Source organism: Camellia sinensis, chromosome 1 (assembly GCF_055761805.1).
Source record: "Camellia sinensis isolate YWXY chromosome 1, ASM5576180v1, whole genome shotgun sequence".
In the NCBI taxonomy this organism is placed as follows: Eukaryota; Viridiplantae; Streptophyta; class Magnoliopsida; order Ericales; family Theaceae; genus Camellia; species Camellia sinensis.
The window spans coordinates 87054826-87078234 of record NC_138961.1 but is presented as its reverse complement, the minus strand read 5'-3'; the positions used below and the strand labels follow the sequence as shown (position 1 = coordinate 87078234).

The window sequence follows — 23409 nt, the reverse complement described above, 5'->3', positions numbered from 1 at the left end:
ATTCCAAAACTAGTTCCTTTCTAAGTAGTGTTGCCTAAATCATTGACCAATCCCTTCCATTTCCTTAGAATCCAAACAAATCCTAACATTTCCATCCATTTCCAACTAATGGGCTTTTAGGACATTTTACATCAAAAATTGCCTATATATACCACACCCTCCCTAGCTTGCAAACATACACACAACACACTCACTCACACACACATTTTGGTTAGAAAGAGGGGGGAGACCAAGGAAGAGAAGCCTAGAGAAGAAGAGGGAGGAAGAAAAGAGTTTCTTGTGCAAAGTTGGAAGGTAAGCCACAAACGCAACCTTCTCTTCATTTCCTTTTCTAATGCATGTTTTTGAAGATCCTAAATAATGTTTTCCAGATCTGTTATTATCGGGTTTTTATGTTAAAAATACTAAGATTTGAGTATGGAGTCCATCTCTCTTGTATTTTCCCCATTTTGGCACAAACCAACTTCTTTTTGTACGAATCTCTCAACTTTTCAAGGGCACTCTTTCAAAAAAAAATTCTGAGTTAAACATGTGATAGTTAGCATATTTTCCTCATAAAATAAATGAAACTTTCCCATGGTGGAACCCCCTTTTTATAAATTTTCTTGTTTCAGGCAGTCTACCTTAAAACCTGTTTTTGCAGTCAACTTTCAAAAATTCCAGAAAAATGTAAAAAAATATTCTGAACCTCTATTTTATGTCAAAACCTTCCTTAAGGAGTTAGATTTCAACTAAAATTGGTTTCATCGAAAAAAAATTTAGTGGTTTGCATGAAAATCATGTTTTCGTAACAGTCGACAGATCTGGGCAGATTCTGGACAGATTCTGGAACAGTGCTGGACTATTTTCTAAATAACTTAAAATCGGGAAAAGCAATCCCATTTCCGAAAAATGTTCTAGGAACTAGATCAAATTCTCTACAAACCAAAGGAAAACCGAGTCTGGTGGATGAACCTAAGTAGTTCTTCCATATTAACCTTCATGTGATGTTAAATCTGGAAATTTGTTATGTTTGGATGTTTTATACCCTTGTATTCATGAAAATGTTTAATGGCCTATTATCATATCTTGGCATAATGTTGTATGGGTATGTTATGTTATTTATCTTCTTGAGGAGGCATGCTTATGTGAATTTTATTTTATTGTTTAGTTGGACTAACCTTGACTTAAAACACTTAATTCAACGGGAAACCTAATTGGGTGGGTATTGGGTTTTCGAACACTTGAGTAATGAAAAGATGAGAAAATGTGATATATGGTTTGTTGGTATGCGTTCCCTATTCGAGGTTAAAACTTGCGCAAGTGGTTTTCGGGACCCTTGAACGGAGCGGTTGTATTCGGACCTTAGGTGATTTGGTGGAAGGAGGGATCCGGGCAAGGCCCTATTTTTACCGTCTCTTTTGAGACCCTGCAGTTGGCGCTACGCGGTATATAACCATTGGTAGGCATCCGAGGTTAGTTCTACAACAAAGCAGCAAAAGAGGGGGCATATGGAATAATCCGCGTCCGATTCTTGTGGTCGGGAGGACGGAATCTCTTTGGGGGATTTCTAGTTACTAACATCTGACTCAACTCTTAATGTATTTATTTGTTTATTGGAGTATCATGCTTTACTACTTGGTGCTATAAATGTGACTGTGTATTGGACTGGGAAAAAGGGGTGGGGTGTGTGTGTGTTTACTGGGCATTCAAAGCTCACGGCGTATCATGCCAGGTGACGAAGCGGAACTCATGGAGGAAGACGATGAGCCGGAAAGCTTTGAAGACTTTTGTCTATCTTAGGAATACTAGAAATTTCCTTTTTGTTATTTTGTAAGACTCATATGAAGTTTAAAACTTTCTTTTGGGGATGTAATGTAATAAAACCATCTTTTGAAGCAAGTATAATTGTGGCTGGTATGTATTTATATCCTATGTATGTACCCTATCGTTGCTTATGAGACCTTGTGCCAATGCCTTGTAAGATCTGTCAAAAAGGTAGTGCGCTGCCTAAGAAAGCTGGACTTAGAAGGGAGGCTATTTTGACTCCTCCAGCGATCTGGGATCTTAATTGGTTATTGACCATAGGACTCACTAGTGACTTCCCTTGACTACAACTTATAGTGTAGAATCGGGGCGTCACAATTTGGTATCAGAGCCTAGGTTCAACCCTTACCCACGCGTTTCGACCTGCGGTTAGAGACTACCTTTCCCCGACTATGTTAGAATCTTTCTTAACCTATCTTAGGGAATTTCTTCGAATTTCTGGCACGCCAACATCAACTCATGAGGACCTACTTCAGGATCGTGAAATGGTTTTAACTTTGAGTGCGGCCTCATCGCGCAGTAGGGGGGATACTATTAGTTCTACGCGTCTTCTATCGATTGTCATACCCTCATCTTGTATTCGTAGCCTTTATTCAGTGTCACCCTTTCCCAAAACTTAGTCTTGTCCATCTAGTCTTGTTTTATATACCACTATTTGTAAATTTGACCTCCTTGACCCTTGAATATTTTGTTTAGCTCAAGGCTTCTTGTAAATAATTTCATTTTCTTTTCTCAGTGATGAATCTTGGATATTCAGTTTGAAACACGGATGGCCAACGCAGTTTCAAGTTAAATATCTAGTTTAGTCACTACATCTATAACCTTGATCACATTGAAGTTTGAAACCATAACATCATACCATTCATCCATATTTCAAACAATCCTGATGTTATCACCATAACTGCTTCGTATTCTTCATCTCCACTTCAATCCAATTTTAAAGATCATATTATGTACATGAAGTTGTGCTGTGTGAACACCCTAGGATAATCAAACTCTAACTTAAGATTAGTTGCTTACCTATAAGGAATTGCCTCTGTAGTTATAATTTGACTTACACCTCACCCCATTCATAGAAAAACAAATGGTGGACCATACTTCGAGACAAGTAATAGCATAAGCTTGCAAGCAACAATAGAAATGTGGTACCAGGAAATCGAAATCTTAAGAATGGACTAGCAAGCGTGGCTAAAACCCCGAACCCTATCAAGAATCAAATTTTGGAAGAGCCTTACCATCTTTGTGGAAATAATCGGCACAACATTGACCTCAGAATGAGGGGAGGTGGAATCCAAGAGGACTTGGAGCTTGTGGAAAGGAGACCCAACTTCATAAGGGACCAGAAAGGAGCAACCGGCAGAATCTTCGCCTTGCAAGAGGAAGAAGCGGACCCGTCTGTAATTTAGTACTACACAATTCTTGGGTGCATGTTTTATTTGATACTGGTGCATCACATTCTTTCATATCCTCTGCTTGTGCTAAGTCATTAGAACTTGAATGTGAACCTTTAGAAATTGCCTTAAGTGTAATGTCACCTATGGGAGGATGCACTCGTGTAGGATTGATCTGTAAAGATTGTAAAATAGGAATGTTGAACCTACGCTTAACTTGCGACCTTCGTGTCATGGAAATGTCGGACTTCGATATCATCTTGGGCATGGACTGGATGTCCGCCCACCAAGCGGTGATCGACTGTCGCCAGAAGAAAGCGGTAGCTCACACGTAAGATGGAACACGTTTCCAGTTTAAGGGGGATAGACAAGACCCCATGGTTTCAACAAAACATCGGACGTAGTGGCGCGATCAACTTACGGGTAGAATAGCAAGTCTGATTCTAAATGAGGAAGGCCAAGGGGAAATAGAACTCCCGCGCATAGTATGTGATTATGCAGATGTATTTCCTATGGAGTTACCAGGATTGCCACCAACCCGGGAAGTAGACTTTGGCATCGAGCTACAACCTGGAACTACCCCAATATCCATGGCTCTGTATCGCATGGCACCAGCAGAACTACGAGAATTGAAGACACAACTACAGGAATTGCTCAAGAAAGGATTCGTTAGGCCAAGTACTTTGCCATGAGGAGCACCCGTGTTGTTTGCTAAGAAGAAAGATGGGTTGTTGAGGCTATGCATCGATTATCGTCAACTCAATCGAGTCACAATTAAAAATCGATACCCATTCCCGAGGATTGATGATCTTTTGACCAACTTAGAGGCTCAAGGTGCTATTCAAAGATCGATCTCAGGTCAGGTTACCATCAACTACGAGTCAAGGAGGAGGATATACCGAAGACTGCCTTTCGTACTAGATATGGCCACTATAAATTTGTAGTAATGCCCTTCGGACTAACCAATGCACCGGCAGTATTCATGAGCCTAATGAATAAGATTTTTAGACCATACCTTGACCAGTTTGTAGTAGTGTTGATTGATTACATCTTGGTATATTCAAGGTCTGAAGAAGAGCATGAGCAACATTTAAGGACTATCCTCCAAGTTCTTAGGGATAATCGACTATATGCCAAGGCAAGTAAATGTGAATCCTGGCTAAATGAAGTAAAATTCTTAGGACACGTGGTATCAAGGAATGGGATTGCGGTAGATCCAACCAAGGTGGAGGCAGTATTAGATTGGAGACAACTAAAAACCGTGTCAGAAATCCGCAGCTTCTTAGGATTGGTCGGTTATTACCAGAGGTTCATCCAAGATTTCTCCAAACTAGCTAAACCAATGACTCGTTTGACGCAAAAAGGAGTAAAGTATGAGTGGGATGAAAAATCCTTCCAAGAACTAAATAAGAGGTTAACTAGTGCACCAATTTTGACCATCCCAGAACGAGAAGAGGGGTACACTGTGTATTGCGATGCGTCTAAAGAAGGATTAGGTTGTGTGGTCATGCAAAATGGAAAGGTGGTCGCGTATGGATCCAGGCAGTTAAAAACCTCACGATCGCAACTACCCCACACACAACTTGGAGCTAGCAGCCGTAGTTTTTGCCCTAAAGCAATGGCGACATTACCCGTATGGGGAACAATTTGAGATTTTCACCGATCACAAGAGTTTGAAGTATCTATTCACACAGAAGGACCTTAACTTGAGACAGAGACGATGAATGGAGTATCTTGAGGATTTCCAGTTCACTCTCTCATATCACCTCGGTAAGGCCAATGTAGTAGCAGATGCTCTAAGTCATAAGAGCAGAGGAATGTTGGCTAAGATCTCCGTCAAGGAATGGGATATGGTTAAGACACTCAATGAGTTTAGGATCCAAGTGGAATCCCAAATTACAAAAGCATGTCTTGATACGATGAAGGTGATGCCTAAGTTGATGAATGAGGTCGTGGAGGCCCAAAAGCATGATCAAGAGGTAGCGTACATCAAGGGACGTCTGGAGTCAGGAGAACCCATGCCCAGTTGCATAACTCACCCCGATGGGAGTTTAAGATACCAAGGCAGATTGTTTGTACGAAGCGACGAGTTACTTAGAGAAAAGGTACTGGAGGAATGCCATCATTTTGCATTTGTGGTACATCCGGGAGGGACTAAAATGCACCAAGATTTGAAGAGGCAATATTGGTGGAATGGATGAAGATGGAAGTGGCTAAATTTGTAGCATGATGTCTGACATGCCAACAAATAAAGGCAGAACATCAGAAACCAGGAGGAATGTTGCAACCTCTACCAATAGCCGAATGGAAGTGGGAATACATGACGATGGATTTTGTGACAGGGTTGCCTAAGTCACCTAGAGGGCGCGATGCTATATGGGTAATAGTGGACCGCCTCAACAAGTCAGCACATTTCTTACCCATCCAACAGAATGCTTTTATTATTTAAGGGGGATAGACTAATGATGCAACAAATCAACCAACACAATGGGAAGTGTAGATCGCCACATCAGGAAATTGGCAAAACAAGCCCTCACGCGGAAGTAGCAGCGTCATTACCCTTATAGTCAACAATTTAAGAAGCTCGGAGATTAGCTTATCTCCTTAGTCATTAATCAGGGAGGAATTCGATTCAAGACGCTATTATTAGAAAGACCAATGGCGACTCTAGACAGAATGAAGAATAACATAAAAAGAGAAGATGATCTGAATGATTTAAAAACACGTTGCCAGCACTAGGACGTAATTTCCCACAACAATTTCGAGGACGAAATTTATTTAAGGGGGATAGGTTGTGAGGCCCCTGACTTTTTTTGTAAACTTTATTAGGTTCCAAAATTTTGAATTATTATAATTAAGCCCTAGGACTGAAAACGCATCACGGGTGAATCCATACAAACCCTAATCGATCCTCGAAGCTTAGAAATCACTTCTAACACTCTAATATTAATTACTTAACTCTCAAATTTTAGATTAATCGCTCTAAACCTTAACTTTCAATTTTTACAGTCATCGTTCGGTTATTTACCTTTAAATTCAAAGCAAGATAATACAAGCTGAATTATTTTACACTTGAAATAGATACTTTAATTGAACCTAAGCCCACACATTTTTATTAAATTACAAATTGACCCCAAACAAGTACTATTATATATATATACACTTTTACCCAAAAATCTTTTTTAATAATATATTTTACAATTTCCAAGATTTGTACAAAATATATATATATATATATAACATGTCCATCAATTCACCATCACATGGCTAGCCATCATACCCCCCCTAGATTATAATCATTGTACTTTAAAATCTCTTGAAATCTTGGAGCAATAATGACTTTGGTACCTATAAAGATTTGCTATATATGTGTGTGTACTTCTAACTAGAAGATATTTACATTACTCCTAGACCTAACTAGATCATAATTAAATACATCATTAAGGTTCTAATCCTCCTCATTTCATTACATTTAATGTGAAACCCCGGAAAATGTATTTTCTTTAAAAAAAATAATAATAATAATAAAAAAACCCTTACATTTGCATTATTTCCTTAACGCCCCTCAGTTCTTAAACTATTTCGAATCTGGCCAGATAGCATTTTTAATTTTTATCGGAATAGGAATTACACTAGCCGGATTAGGTTCCCTAACCTAATTTAATTTAATTCTACATAAGTAAGGTTCCAATACATGAGTTTAATTCCAAGCCCTCACTTCTTCATTTAAATTCTAAATTTATCCCAAACTAGTACTTGTACCTTGTACCTTGGTATACCATCAATCTTGCAATATATATATATATATATCTATATATGTATACACCATGAGGGATGTGCCCTTGTACCTAAAATTAATAAAAAAAAATAGCCCCATTATCCTAGGGAGAAGAGAGGAGCCAATTTTCAATATATATCATCATGATATTCTAGGAAACCCAAACCTAGTACCCTAGACCTAGGTTGTTAATTCCAAAACTAGTTCCTTTCCAACTAGTGTTGCCTAAATCATTGACCAATCCCTTCCATTTCCTTAGAATCCAAACAAATCCTAACATTTCCATCCATTTCCAACTAATGGGCTTTTAGGACATTTTACATCAAAAATTGCCTATATATACCACACCCTCCCTAGCTTGCAAACATACACACAACACACACACTCACACACACATTTTGGTTAGAAAGAGGGGGGAGAGCAAGGAAGAGAAGTCTAGAGAAGAAGAGGGAGGAAGAAAAGAGTTTCTTGTGCAAAGTTGGAAGGTAAGCCACAAACACAACCTTCTCTTCATTTCCTTTTCTAATGCATGTTTTTGAAGATCCTAAATAATGTTTTCCGGATCTGTTATTATCAAGTTTTTATGTTAAAAATACTAAGATTTGAGTATGGAGTCCATCTCTCTTGTATTTTCCCCATTTTGGCACAAACCATCTTATTTTTGTACGAATCTCTCAACTTTTCAAGGGCACTCTTTCAAACAAATTTTCTGAGTTAAACATGTGATAGTTAGCATATTTTCCTCACAAAAGAAATGAAACTTTCCCATGGTGGAACCCCCTTTTTATAAATTTTCTTGTTTCAGGCATTCTACCTTAAAACCTATTTTTGCAGTCAACTTTCAAAAATTCCAGAAAAATGTAAAAACATATTATGAACCTATATTGTATGTCAAAACCTTCCATAAGGAGTTAGCTTTCAACTAAAATTGGTTTCATCGAAAAACATTGAGTGGTTCGCAAGAAAATCAAGTTTTCGTAACAGTCGACAGATCTGGGCAGATTCTGGACAGATTCTGGAACAGTGCTGGACTATTTTCTAAAAAACTTAAAATCGGGAAAAGCAATACCATTTCCGAAAAATGTTCTAGGAACTAGATCAAATTCTCTACGAACCATAGGAAAACCGAGTCTAGTGGATGAACCTAAGTAGTTCTTCCATATTAATCTTCATGTGATGTTAAATCTGGAAATTTGTTATGTTTGGATGTTTTATACCCTTGTATTCATGAAAATGTTTAATGGCCTATTATCATATCTTGGCATAATGTTGTATGGGTATGTTATGTCATTTATCTTCTTGAGGAGGCATGCTTATGTGAATTTTATTTTATTGTTTAGTTGGACTAACCTTGACTTAAAACACTTAATTCAACGGGAAACCTAATTGGGTGGGTATTGGGTTTTCGAACACTTGAGTAATCTAAAGATGAGAAAATGTGATATATGGTTTGTTGGGATGCATTCCCTATTCGAGGTTAAAACTTGCGCAAGTGGTTTTCGGGACCCTTGAACGGAGCGGTTGTATTCAGACCCTAGGTGGTTTGGTGTAAGGAGGGATTCGGGCAAGGCCCTATTTTTACCGTCTCTTTTGAGGCCCTGCGGTTGGCGCTACGCGGTATATAACCGTTGGTAGGCATCCAAGGTTAGTTCTGCAACAAAGCAGCAAAAGAGGGGGCATACTGAATATTCCGCAACCGATTCTTGTGGTCGGGGGGACGGAATCTCTTTGGGGGATTTCTAGTTACTAACATCTGACTCAACTCTTAATGTATTTATTTGTTTATTGGAGTATCATGCTTTACTACTTGGTGCTATAAATGTGATTGTGTATTGGACTTGGAAAAAGGGGTGGGGTGTGTGTGTGTTTACTGGGCATTCAAAACTCACGGCATCTCATGCCAGGTGACGAAGCGGAACTCATAGCGGAAGATGACGAGCCGAAAACCTTTGAAGACTTTTGTCTATCTTAGGAATACTAGAAATTTCCTTTTTGTTATTTTGTAAGACTCATATGAAGTTTGAAACTTTCTTTTTGGGATGTAATGTAATGAAACCATCTTTTGAAGCAAGTATAATTGTGGCTGGTATGTATTTATGTCCTATGTATGTACCTTATCGTTGCTTATGAGACCTTGTGCCAATGCCTTGTAAGATCTGTCAAAAAGGTAGTGCGCTGCCTAAGAAAGCTGGACTTAGAAGGGAGGCTATTTTGACTCCTCCAGCGATCTGGGATCTTACTTGGTTATTGACCATAGGACTCACTAGTGACTTCCCTTGACTACAACCTATAGTGTAGAATCGGGGCGTCACATGCAATGTGTGTAACAATGCGAGAAGGGTGCATAAACACATGTAAGTAAAGCATACGCGAAAATGCATGCAATGTGTGTAACAATGCGAGAAGGGTGCATAAACACATGTAAGTAAAGCATACGCGAAAACGCATGCAATGTGTGTAACAATGCGAGGAGGGTAGAAAGGGGTTAGCAAGGGTTAGTTACGTCCGCATGCGGTACACGAGTGGAGAAAAGTTAGAGTTACGTCCACACGCGGCACGCGAGTGGAGAAAAGTTAGATACGTCAACACGCGGGCAAGTGGAGAAAAGTTAGAGTTACGTCCACACGTGGCACGCGAGTGGAGAAAAGTTAGAGATCGGAACGTGTTCCGAATGCTCTTAACCAAAGAAAGGGAAACATCGGGACATATCCCGGTGTTCCCAAAATAAGAAAAGGGGGGGGACATAGGGACGTATCTCGGTGTTTCGGAGAAGGAACGTGCAAAACAATGCAAGTTAGAGGGGTGCAAAGGCAATGCACATGAAATATGCAACAATGCGAGAGATTGACATGCATGATAATGCAAATGGAAGATGCATGACAATGCGAGTTGTTTGAAATGCATGACAATGCAAACAAAAGATGCATGACAATGCGAATTATTGAAATGCATGACAATGCGAATTATTGAGACGCATAACAATGCGAATGAGACACGCATGATAATGCATAGACTAGAATGCAGATGAAAGATGCATGGCAATGCGTGTAATTGAAGTGCATGACAATGTATGATTTATTGAAATGCATGACAATGCATACTATTGGGATGCACGACAATGCAAATGAGACACGCATGACAATGCATGAACGAGAATGCATGACAATGCATGAACTATTGGAATGCATGACAATGCGTGTAATTGAAATGCATGACAATGCATGATTTACTGAAATGCATGACAATGCACGATTTACTGAAATCCATGACAATGCAAATGAGACACGCATGACAATGCATGAACGAGAATGCATGACAATACATGAACTATTGGAATGCATGACAATGCGTGTAATTGAAATGCATGACAATGCGAATTATTGAAATGCATGACAATGCACGATTCATTGAAATGCATGAAAATGCAAATGAACTCAAATGCGTGACAACGCCCGTCTCTTGAAATGCATGATAATGCAAATGAACTCAAATGCGTGACAACGCACGTCTCTTGAAATGCATGACAATGCAAATGACCTCAGATGCGTGACAACGCACGTGTTTTTTGAAATGCATGACAATGCAAATGACCTCAAATGCGTGACAACGCACGTCTCTTGAAATGCATGACAATGCAAATGACCTCAGATGCGTGACAACGCACGTGTTTTTTGAAATGCATGACAATGCAAATGACCTCAAATGCGTGACAACGCACGTCTCTTGAAATGCATGACAATGCAAATGACCTCAAATGCGTGACAACGCACGTCTTTTTTTTTTTTTTGAAATGCATGACAATGCAAATGAGGTGCACATGACGATGCGAATGAAACGCGCATGATAATGCGAGATAGGGAAGATGCATGACAATGCATGTAAAGGGCGCATGACAATGTGTGACAAGGAACATGCATGGCAATGCATGTATGGTGTGCGCATGACAATGCGAGATAAGGAAAATGCATGACAATGCATGTGAGGTGCGTATGACGATGTGAGATAAGGAAAATGCATGACAATGTGAATGAAATGCGCATGACAATGCGAGATAAGGAAGATGCATGACAATGCATGTAAGGGGCGCATGACAATGCATGACAAGGAATATGCATGACAATGCAACTGAGGTGCACATGACAATGCGACCTAAAGAATGTGCATAATAATGCAAGTATGGCGTGCGCGTTAATGCACAAAATGTGGGCATAACAACGCGAGTGAAATGATGTATAACCAACACGCGCTCACAACAAAATGTTGTAATGCAACACATGTAAAGAAATTTCAAAATTTCTCAAGAGACAAAAGGATACACCTTGTACGTATCAAGTGCCACGCACAGAAGACCCAGCTCGAGGTCAACACGGAGAGCGGTTAAGCTTTGAAAATGCACTTTCTTGCACTGTCTTGAGTAATGAAGGTCCATAACCACATAAATGACCCAAACAAGGGTGTAGGAGATGCACCGGCCACCGGGGAAGACTACCGGCCATCCATCGGCCACGAAATAAGGTCACTGGCCAAATATTTGGCCCACCGGCCAAAAATTGCAGTATCGGGGCAGTTTTGTCCTTTGGCCACGGGTCTTTAAATACGGGGTTCCAAACCCCATATTTTCACTTCTCACAAGCTCGAAAACCTCTTCCCTCTCTCTCTACGTGATTTTCCAACCCTCGGTCGGAGTTTTTACAGTGTTTTAGCGCCCTTTTCGTCGTTCGATTCGCGAAAACCTCCCCGTTTCGCACGTTTTGAACCGAACAAATCTTAGTTTCGGTGTACTTTTCTCGATTTCCACCACTTGGGGTTTGTTTCCCCCGAGTTTACCTCGATCTTTGTACCTTTTTTGGACTCCGACCTTTCTGCCCATTTTTCGCCCTCTCAGGGTTGACTTTTGGGTTGACTTTTCACATTCTTGCCCGATTTTCACACTTTCGGCCATTTTCACACTATTCTTGAGATGGCTGACGACATTCCAGGCGGTGGGGCTCTCCCGGAGTTAGACATGGACCCTGAGGCCGAGCTCCTGCCTCTTCATATCCGGCCGTTCGATCCGGCGGCCTATAGGCCAGCAATACACGTGCTTCCTCCTGACAGCCTCCATCACTTCAGAAGCTATGAGCGACGTGTGCCACTGAAGCTTTTGCTGCGCGAGCTAGAGTTACATCTGTCCTATGGCGCTTCTGAGGTACACTCTTTCCTATTTCATTTTTCGTGAAGTAGAATACACAACTGCAATAGTCGATTCTGTTCTTCAACTGCTTATCCTGGATACACCGATATACCACATGTTGTAGTCCACTGCGAGCACACCCACACCCGATATCTGTTTGAATCTAAACACGTACACACACGCTGCATTTTCCACTGAACCACTCAAACACACTGATACATCACATGATGTAGTTCACTACGAGCACACCCGCACCCGATATCTGTTTGAATCTGAACACGTGTACGCACGCTGTATTTTCAACTGAACCACTCAAACACACTGATACATCACATGCGGTAGTTCACTATGAGCACACCCGCACCCGATATCTATTTGAGTCTAAACACGTGTACACACGCTGCATTTTCATCAGTTCTGAGCGCACTCAACACTGTATTTGTAACACTGCTTCGCAACTGTTTGTTTTGACCACAAGGGGATTCCCATGCCTTCCGGGGGTATGGAAATGTTGCCGCCAGAGGTTGGTACATGGAGCTACCTAACGCGGTTCGTCGCATTGTTGACCGAGCTTGCTTTGGGACTTTTTGCATGGGACTCTTGCGCCTCACTGCGAGTAGGCCCCTTCTTGTTGCTCTGGTGGAGAGGTGGTGGGACACCACCAACTCCTTCCACCTTTCTGCCACTAGGGAGACGACGATGACTCCCTTCGACTTCTCCACGCTCACAGGCATCAGAGTGGGGGGTGATCCGATCCCCTTTGATATAGACATGGACGAATGGGACGCCGCTCGGCTATACCTGCTCGGCACTCAGCCACCTCTCGTTCGGGCAGGGTTCATGCAATACTCATGGTTCGATGATCATTTCCGAACCCAGGCACCTACTACCCGAGAGGAGGAGGAGCAGTACGCTCGTGGCTTTATCATGTTTCTGCTAGTGACCACACTTTTCGCCGACCGGGCGAACAGCGTCGCCCTCTACTTGCTGAGCACGCTTGTGGATATGACACAGATCTGCTGCTACGACTGGGGTGGCGCGGGCATGGCCACTCTTTACGGGTACATGAGCTCATCTTCCTGCCTCAGCGGGCAGTTACTTGGAGGCTACTGGCGAGCCTGGGAGGTACATGTTCCCTTTTCTGTCTTTTCAGTTCTGTTTTACATTATCTGCACTCTATCCACACTGCGCACACACAATCTGTTCTACACTGACTGTACACTGCACAACACACGACACACATTGCACAATACACTGCACGCTGTTTTTTGATTTCTGCTTTTATTTGTATACTGCTTTATCTGATAAGCCTACTCATATCTACTCTGTTACATTCTGTAGTTGTGGGTATATGCCTACTTCCCTAGGCTTGCCCCGGTACCAGACAAGGAGATGCCCCCCATGGTCCTATTTTCTCACCGCTTCGACGTGAGGTGCGAGCGGAGGCCGCGGGAGCCCTTCATATTCTTCCACCGCTACTTTGACACCATCACCATAGCCGAGGTATTTGAAACATTTTAGTTTATTAGCTTTTCTTTGCAATGTACCTTAAATAACAGATAACAAACTTCATTTACTACTATTTGCAGATCACCTGGCAGCCGTGGCCCTCGTTGCCCATTGCAGTTCGGGAGCGGTATGCCGGCGCTCAGGAGAATGCCCGATTCAGAGTGTTGTTAGAGGGCCCGGGCTGCCGTGCCTTGTACTTTGGGGAGCGCTTCTTGTGGCAGACCTTGGGCGTGCCAGAGCAGTCGGTTCCAGTACCTCCTCCTACCCATGCGAGGGACACTGAGAGGTATACTTTAGCGAAGATAATGGATTACACCATCGGCTGGAGCCATAAGTGCTTTGTAGACGACGCCGACTATGCGGAGTTCGTCCAAACTTATATCATGCAGCCTTTGGTTGGTGCCGGCCGAGTTGAGAGAGAGAGATAGACTAGCGGTGCCAGCTGCGAGAGCAGGAGCATCGCAAGCACCTCGGGCCCGAGGTAGGAGTGGGCCCCGGAGAGGGCAGGGAGCTGGGTGGCCCGAGCTGCTTACTATGATGACTTGCCGAGGGCAAGGTGGGGAGATTTACCAGATCCCCATCGCTCCCCCTCCGCCTAATCACGAGCTAGTCGAATTCTACGGCTTGCCTCCGGTATGCACTACTGCATTTTGCATCTTGTACAGTCATTTCATTTCATTTCTCTTGATTTTTCGCAGAATACTAATGTTTCTAACACTCTTGCAGACTTCCGCCGAGTACACTCGCCAGTTTTTGGAGTTGACTGCTTCCGTGATGGGGATGCTACAGCGAAGCCTCGATCTGCTAGCTATTTACAGTATCCCGGTAAGCTCTTTCAACCACAATTTGAAACTGTGCATAATCTGTTTCACACATAATCTGATGCATCGCACTGTCAACATGGCACTTTATACGTGGCCCTCACGGCTTTGATACACTGTAACCTACGAATTTGTTCACAGCATTGCTCGCGACATTCATACACTGCACTCAGTCATTGCATTCTATTCTGATACACTGCTTATAGCATTCATACACTATATTCATACACTGCATTCTGTATTCATACTCTGCTTTGCATAGTATAACTGATGTATCTACTATTTGTCCTTTTCAGCCTCCATTCCAGATACTGGCTGCAGGGGGTGCTCCAGCAGGACCTTCCGTGTCTGCCCGAGGAGGAGGGAGAACAGGGCGAGGGACCATAGTACCCCCCGCACCAAAGCGGGGCGCACTCATGTTGGAAGCAGCTCGCGGGCACCAATTCCAGATGTTGATGAGTCCGAGACAAAGGCAGAGGCAGAGTCGTCTGAGGATGAGACTGGAGATGACTCAGGCTCGAGCTCAAATGGTAGGGCCGGCGATGCTGCTCCTGGACCTTCGTCCAGGAAGAGGATGAGGACAGACTCTCATGCCTGATACCAGTTGACGTTGATCTAGACTTTTGCTGCACTTCTTTCTTTTGCTTCATTTTTCTTTTAGCTAGTAGTTTGAGCACTTTGTACTGCCTCAGGCAGCTTTTATTTTCCTCAAAACTATGTACTTGAAAAGATGATGGAATGAAACAAACTGTTTGTTTGAAAAAGTGTTGCACTTGTACATCGCATCGTATCATACCATATCACATAACAATGTAAGCGGATGGTAATTGAACATGCATGTGCTACTAGGTCGGGTAGACCAACGTAACAAATAAAACAAATTAACTCGATAAGCAATAATGAGACCTTAACAAGTTTACAACTCAAGAAGCAGAGAGTAACAACTCGATAAGCAAAAATCGTGACAACTTGGTAATCAAATGAGTAACAACTCGATAAGCAATTGAGTAAAAACTTGATAAGCAAAGGAGCTACAACTCGATAAGCAAAATGAGTAACAACTCGATAAGCAAATGAGCAACAACTCGATAAGCAAATTGAAGTAATATAGGTGTGACTTTGCAAAATTAACACCAGAAGGCACTGGAAGTGGAACTAATCACAAGTTCTCAATATGTTCAACATGTAGAGTGTTCGTTTTGAACACACAGCTCGCAACACAGTACTCTGTTTATTTTGGTCATACGGCTCATACAGGACACTGTTGATTTTGAACACACAGCCCATTCTGAACATTGCTCATTCTGAACTCATAGCCCATAACACAGCATTTGGTTTATTCGGCACACAGCTAATTCTGAACAAACAGTTGGATCCGAATAGACGGGATGCAAAGATGGGATTGGCAGAAGTTGAAACATACTCAGATGCTCCAAATGCGGAAGAACAAACGTGGAGAATGGCACAGCACTCTGAGCACAAAACAATTCATTTTGAAAATCGAGAAATGAATTCTCAATCGGGTATTGAGCCTACGACTGAACATAGCAAAAAAAGACTCAACAACAGAAAACGAAAGGTTAAAGACAAACACAGACACTTGAAACGATTTAAGACAAGAATCGAGACAAACAAAAACAAAAGACACGAGACTCGGACGTGTTACAAAGGCGAGAGGCCTCTCAATTCGCGAGGAGCCAGTTTCTCCGGGTATTGTTTCCCACCCTTTCTCATTTGTGATTCTTATATCACTCTGGCATTCAATCTCTGTTTTTCTGAAAAAGCCATTTTCCCACTTTTTCTCAATGCACATCTCTTTATTCTTCAATCTCTAATTTTTTTATATCCCTCCCCCGTGTGGTTTGATGGATAAACAAAAAGTTATGGGTTCATGCCCAACACCATTAGCTCGCGTCTATCTCCTCCGGTGACATTTAGTCGAGGCCCCGGATGAGGGAGTGGAGTAACTTGATCCACTCCAAATTCGTGCTTCGCACCTGGCCTGACACCTCGCTGCTTGGAGGGTACAAGAGCTTTCAACCCTTTATCGTTAACCTCAGTCGTGCCTTTTCTGGCGAATATGGTGCCCTTTCCGGCAAGTAAGTTGACAATTGGGAAAAGACAGAACACCTGACTCAACTGTGCCCTAGTTCATCATTTTGACCATTTTTTGTTTTGGTTTTCTACTAAAATAATTTTGACCAATATGAGAGTCAGATTAACATACTCGTTCAACTTTCTAATTTAAAATCATGCAAGTTAGATTGTGAGCATTGAAAATTTTCGTTTTGGGTCCAACAAAATGGTCCAGTTTTGGAAAAATGGAATAATTTTCGAGAGAATTAGTCAACCTCAGTAAAAATTCGCAAAAACTATTTTTACAAACAGCCACTGCTCAATGAACACATAATTTACTCTTGAGATGCACGACCTTAGATCCAAAACAATGGAAAACTGCCCGTTTCTTAAAGAGAGCTGGACGGCAACGGAAAGTTGTCCCTTGTTTGAATGGCATCGCAGCGCGTTGAATGGCAACGGAAAGTTGCCCCTTAATTGAATGGCACCGCGGTGCATTGTATGACAACGGAAAGTTGCCCCTTGTTTGGATAGCATCGCAGTGCATTGTAATCAGCCTTCAGAGTGATGATCACAACCAAACTCTCGGATACAGAGAAAACAGAGATGATCAAAACCATTACATGGACATTATCGATTGGGAAGTGTTTGTGGCTGGACTTCAGAATGAAGTTGCCTACGTATCCCAAACATGGGAATAAAGCCTTACGTAGTTCTGATTAAGGTACACTCGGGTGTTAACCTCTCCTTTTACGCTCTAACTTTTGCCAAGGCCGCCCTTCTGGGTTTTCAACCTTGCGAGCTTTGTTCTTCTTTTCTTTTCAATTATTTTCATTTCTTTTCTTTTTTTCTTGTCTTTTGTTTTCATTTTCTTCATTTTTCTTTTTGCTTGCTCTAACTTTTTCCTAGGTCGCCCTTCCGGGTTTTCGGCCCAGCGAGCCTCTGAAGGGTAAAAGTGTAGCTTTGTCCATGTCAAATGGTTTTGAGATCTCAAAGCCATCTGAATCCGGGAGAGTGGCTGTTGTTTGCTAATGATGTCGGAGTCCATCCAATGGGGGCTAAATTTTCTCCTAGTGTTGTGGATAGGAACTCAGTTGTTCTCCGGTAGTACTTTCTTCTTTCCTCCCTTCTGGGATTCGGCATTCTTGCCGATCTTCGTCTTGGACTCTTCAAGTGCATTATCTGACATCTTTTGCCCCTTGTTCGAGAGGTGCTTCTGATCTGGCCATACAATCCTCACATTGCAGTTAACCATTGAACATTCTGAGCGCAAGTTTAACTATTTGGAAACAAAGGGGATGGGTCTCGAGGCTGTGAGTGATCCTAGGCTGCACAATCTCAAGAACGATTCCACACAAGTCTTCACAGGACCGCGTAAAACAGTTTTTTGAAAAACTTGAAGAAAGCAACTAATCGCTCACGCTGAAGATAGTGCAGAACCAATCTGGATCAAGTCAGGGTCCTTCTTAGTACTCACGCTAACAAACATGATCTTATTCATCAAGGGCTGAGCATGCCTTTCTTTCTCTCAAGTTGATCAAATTTTGATCCCGAGGAATTCCTTCCTCTTCGTTTTCATCACAATGTTCAAAATTTTTTGAAAAACTTAGGTCAATGCAATGACTTCAAGGTATAGAGGAGCAGGTGAAAAGTACTATCGTTTCACTCAAATCTTCTGGCACAACTGATTCAACTAATTCAAGGCAAAAACAAACACAAAACACGAAAACCATTGCTGTTCATTCAAATCTTCTGGTGTAACTGGCTTCCTGGCAGAAACAGACTCAAAAGAGTGTAAAAGACAAATACCAAAACAAGCGAGGGACGTCCGAGGTAATACCCCCGAAATCACCCGACTCTAACAAAATAGGACTGACTCGCTACAACAAGACAGACCTTAATCAAAAAGACTGACTCAAAACAACGAGACAAACTCAAAATAAAACCACAAAACTGACTCAACACCCGAGTCAGAAACTACAAAAGCTAGCATTCGCAAACGCTTAAAACAGTGCCTGCCATACGCCACATCTGAAGTAAACTAAGCGTTGCCCATAGGTGGGCCAACCCCTGATCACATACTCGTATTATCTTCTAAGTCCACAAACTCAATAGTGACGGACTTTGTTGAGCCAGGTGGGAGGATGACCTCATCATCGATCAAGTCTTGCACTTCGTGACGAAGACGAAAGCAATTGTTGGTGGTGTGACCAGCCTGTTGATGGTACGCACAGTACTGAGTAGCATCATGTGAGAGAGGGAGATTACTCGGGAGAGGCCGAGACTCAAGAGGTTTGAGATGACCTTTTTCAGTGAGGATTCAAAGAGCATTGGACAAAGGCATGTAGAGGGCATGAAAAACCCTGCGCCCTCGGGGCAGATACTTCGAAGTCTGTGGACCTTTGCCAGATGCATTAGCAAAAGGATCAGCAAGTGCTGTCTTGGCTCTCAGATCTTTTCCAGGTGCAGGATTAGGTTTGGGAGGAACGGTTCTGGTACGACGGTCCCTTTCTCAATTTTCCCTTTGGCTTGAACTGCTCTCGGTCTGAGTGGGGAAGATGTCATCCACAGTCTTAGCCAAAACCATGAGTACTTGTTGCTTATTCAACCCCTCGGCTTTAGAGCCTCAACAGCTTGCTGAAGTTGTTCGTGGGGATCAACGTCCACCTTCATCTTGTTCTTTCCACTAGCCTCAGCTTGGGGGGAGGTTTGGGTTGTTGCTTCAGTGCGAAGCCCCGTTGTCGTTGATACGTCATTGCCAGAGTTTGAGATAGCTTCAGGATGGCTGAGCTCAATTACAATTCGGCCCAGTAGCGGGGGCTCCTGTGGCATGAAGTTCCCGGCATACGATGTGGTTGGTGGCGAAGCTCACATTCCATAGGCGAGGTCAGCCACAGACCTTTGGAGGTTGCCAATCATTCCCATCAACTCAAACGTGGTGGGCTCACAAGTTTGAAACAACTGGGGCATCCAGATCGGGTGCGCGACAGGTGACCTAGGCGGATATGGTATTTCAACATTAGTTTCATCCTGCAAGATGATTCCTTGGTCCAATGTGGCTGCCATAACCATAATTTCCTCTGAATTTTGTGTCATCATAAGTCTGCTGAACTGAACGGAGATGATGTAACCGGTGACTAATGAAGCAGGTAAACCGGTAAGCCTTGACTAGTCTTGCCTCAACGAAGGAGAACGCCGGCTCCTCCAAACTGAATCTTTGAATTGAAAGAGAAAGTTGGCAACATCTCAGCCCAATTTTACTAGAACAGACATACGTTTAGCTGAATAATTGCATTCGACCACTGATCACTGTTCCCCAAAATTATTGGCCGAAATCTAAATCTGATACCCGCAGATATAACTGGTTCTCAAAACACTGATGCCCGCAGGCTTGATGCCCAGACTTGCAGACTGATATGTGTATTCCCTGTAGAGGTCATTTCTAAAGCACATAAGAAAGAAGTGAGATAAAAAATACCCCTATGTTGGGGTAGCGTTTCCCTGTCCTATTTCGTCAGGAGCTAGGGTTTCACTACGAACGCAGCGGTTTCAAGCAACCTATAATCGGGTAGCAACCTGGACTAGTTTGGAATGGTCACTATGGATTCCGAATATGCACTAGGTCGAATGGTCAAAAGGGTGCCCTGGTAAAAATCGGAGTTTGTGTTCCCATCGTGGCAGAGCCCGCAACCGGTCAGCCTTTTGGTACGCTTCTCAAAGTGAGCCTCCGGCAAACCGTTCAGGAATAGCAGATGGCAAACACGGTGTCCTAGGTGCACCAATGCACATGCAATGGAAAGAAACACATGAGTGTAGTCAAAACATGATATCATGAGTTCGAGTCAAGTTCTCAAACTCCCCAGCAGAGTCCTCATAAACTTTGGACGCGCCCACGGGCTTTATACTTTTCCACAGTTCGGACTCAAATGTCACAGTTCTTAATCTGATCCCACAATGTGCGATGTGAGATTGATAAATCACCAAAGAGTCCAAATTCGGAAAATCATTTTGGAAAATTGATTTTTAAGAAAGAAGTGCCAAACATAGACTGCTTTGCCAGATACAGAGTCGCCACCTAAATATTTTGTTTTGGGGAAATTTAGGAAACCCTAACTCGTGCCTAAGGCCACGTTTCTGTCATCACCAAAGTTGCCTCGGCTCGAGAACTTGGGTACGATTGGGGAAGGTTAGTTATGAGCACCCCCGCTCGCCCGATCCGAAGATCGGCCTGTACTAAGCATGATATCGAGTTTTGAAAACATATGTGTGCTTATTCCGGTCAATTAGCAAGAATTTACTATGTGATGCGCACAACACACAAGTATAGACTAGATCGCCTAATTTGGAACAAAGCATCGCATATCCGTTTGTTTGGAAATGGTTTGAAGTTTGCTACTCGTAAGTAGACTAAAACATGGATTTCAATGAATTATTCCAATTCAAGTAATCCAACCTTCACCCACAGGCATTCAGGCAGTTACATCACATAAGCAATTGGCCTCATGGCAAGCATGCTGTCATGTTAACACTTACACACATGCAAGATGCTAAAGCATAAACACTCACAGTGTACTCCGAGACAAAACAAGAACATGTTAGTAATCAGATGTATGATCCAAGTCCATGTTAAGATGGCTAATGCATCGCAGGAAAAATTCAACTAGAATAGGCTCGGCTAATCTAAGATGGCATATGATATGCGACAATTTGATACACGTATTCAAGTTAGAATTAAAATACAATGCAATTAGTATGATGCGCCGAGCCCGGTGCGTGCAATACAAATGAATTAATGCAAACATGCATAGCATAAGGTATGCTAAATCAAATATGCCCTAAAACTAACCATCATAAGCGGTAAAATAAAAGGGTGAAAGAAGTGGGGGTTGGAAGACATGCATCACACATACGCACGCTTATTATACAATTGCGTCCTCTCGAGGGAGGGACCGAAAGAATAATACAAATCAACTAACTAATCAACTAACAAGCTAACTACTTATTACAGAACACTTAATTAATTAAACAAATTAATTAAGCTAAGAAAGCAGTAAAGAGGCCTCGGGAAGAGATACGAATGCGTGCACGCTCAGCTCCGCTCGGAAATCCATCGCCATACTCACGCTGCCTCTATTTACACTGATCTGTACTTCTGAAAACTTCACAAGTCCCAAGGAAGCTTCAGAATCACTCCCTGAGCACTGTGGGATGTCACCGACCAAGAGGTGAGGCCACCGGCCATGGGAAACTGGTCATCGACGATTTGTGGTAATATCGGCTAAAAAATAATGGCCGGCCGGCATTGAAGATGGTCGGCCGACCATCTCTTCCTGCAGAATCCTGCTTTGCTACAGCAGAGGACAGACTGAACATGGCAATGCATTTTCAAAGCAATTTATGCACCACCACCCTCCTCAGCATGTTTGAGACTTAGAAAAGCATGGTTCTCGACCCTCGAGCCATCAATCACGCATTTCAATGCATGATGGCCAAAGGTGTCGAGTGTGCATTTTAATATGGAATGAAATGCATATAACACGTAAGGGGCCCCCAACCTTTATCATGATTGATCAAGAGGCAAGGGATGTACACATGATGCAATGCTATCTATGCATGCAAGCAAGCAGGCAAGCATGCAATGGACTTGGCATGCAACAACATGCAATAGAACTAATGTGTAACAACATGCAAAGGCAAGTATACCTAGACCAATGTAATACGTGCATGATGAACTTAACAAAGCAACACAAGCATGCAAGCATGTAATATGCAATAGACATGCAACCTAAACATGTGGACGTGTGTGGCATGCAACGACATGCAAAATGGAGCAAGCATGTAACAACATGCAAGACAAGCATGTAACAACATGAAAAAATGGACTTAAACTAACATGGATAGCTCACAAGGATGCCCAAATCAGTGGCCAAAGTCAAGAATTGGAGGCATGAAAATGTAAAGCAGTCATGCGCAAGTGAGTGGTTCAACACTTAGGCAACCATGCACAATCCTTAAGCATGAGCAAGATGTGATTAATGTGAGAAAATGACAACATATTAAGCTCTGAAAATATGTGAGGAACGATGCCAAATCAACCAAATAAAGCAAGCAAAGCATGCAAGAAGGTCCAAGGCCTAAGGCTAACCAAAGGGCTCAAACCATGGCCATACATGGGAAGTCCCAAAGGGTCAAAGGGGCTCAAAACAGTCCCAATGCAGGTCGAGACAAGGCCAAAAACACACTTAGATGGCATCCAAATGGCCTAAGCATGGAAGCATACGCAATGATCCGTTCAAGAAGCATAAAACACAAACTGTTTAAGACATTAAAGGAGTAATAAGTGTAAGTTTATAGGCATGAAATATGGACTGAAATAACATTCTAAGTGATGCCAAACCACTGAAATGATCCACATAGAGCATGCTAGCAACTTGGACACTCAAAGCTAACAAGCTAGATTACATGGTGGCTATACAAAACAATGCAAGCATGGCCAAATCAATGAAAATCAGAACTTAAGCATGCTGCAACAAGCCTAAAAGCTTCAATGGAGTTGGGCCAAAATCATACTAAAAACACATGTTACAACATGATGCATGTTAAGGCCAAATCATGGGATTACAAGACAAGTGTATGAAGCATTCATGGCATGTCTAAACCAACTCAAAACAGAGGTGTATCATGGCAAAACAAAGCCTAATACATGCTGAAATGGAGCTAAAACAAGCTAGGTAAACATGCTACAACACAAGCCATTCATGCAAGCATTAAAGACAACAAGGAGAGGGGATGACCCTCTCCTATTTAGGACCTCAAAACCACCTCTCCACCACTGAAAATCCTCTAGATTTCAGT

General features: G+C 42.4%; 1 protein-coding gene across 1 annotated transcript; it reads left to right on the top strand.

Annotated features, from left to right (window-relative positions):
• The first annotated feature begins 4921 nt into the window (after positions 1 to 4921).
• On the top strand, positions 4922 to 5398 carry LOC145806048 (uncharacterized). The gene has a single exon (XM_082901706.1). The coding sequence runs from the start codon at positions 4922 to 4924 to the stop codon at positions 5396 to 5398; it is 477 nt and encodes a 158-aa protein (XP_082757832.1).
• The last annotated feature ends 18011 nt before the right edge of the window (positions 5399 to 23409 follow it).

Coding starts and splice junctions, on each gene's coding strand:
- LOC145806048 (XM_082901706.1), top strand. CDS start 4,922: ATGGAGTATCTTGAGGATTTCCAGTTCACTCTCTCATATCACCTCGGT.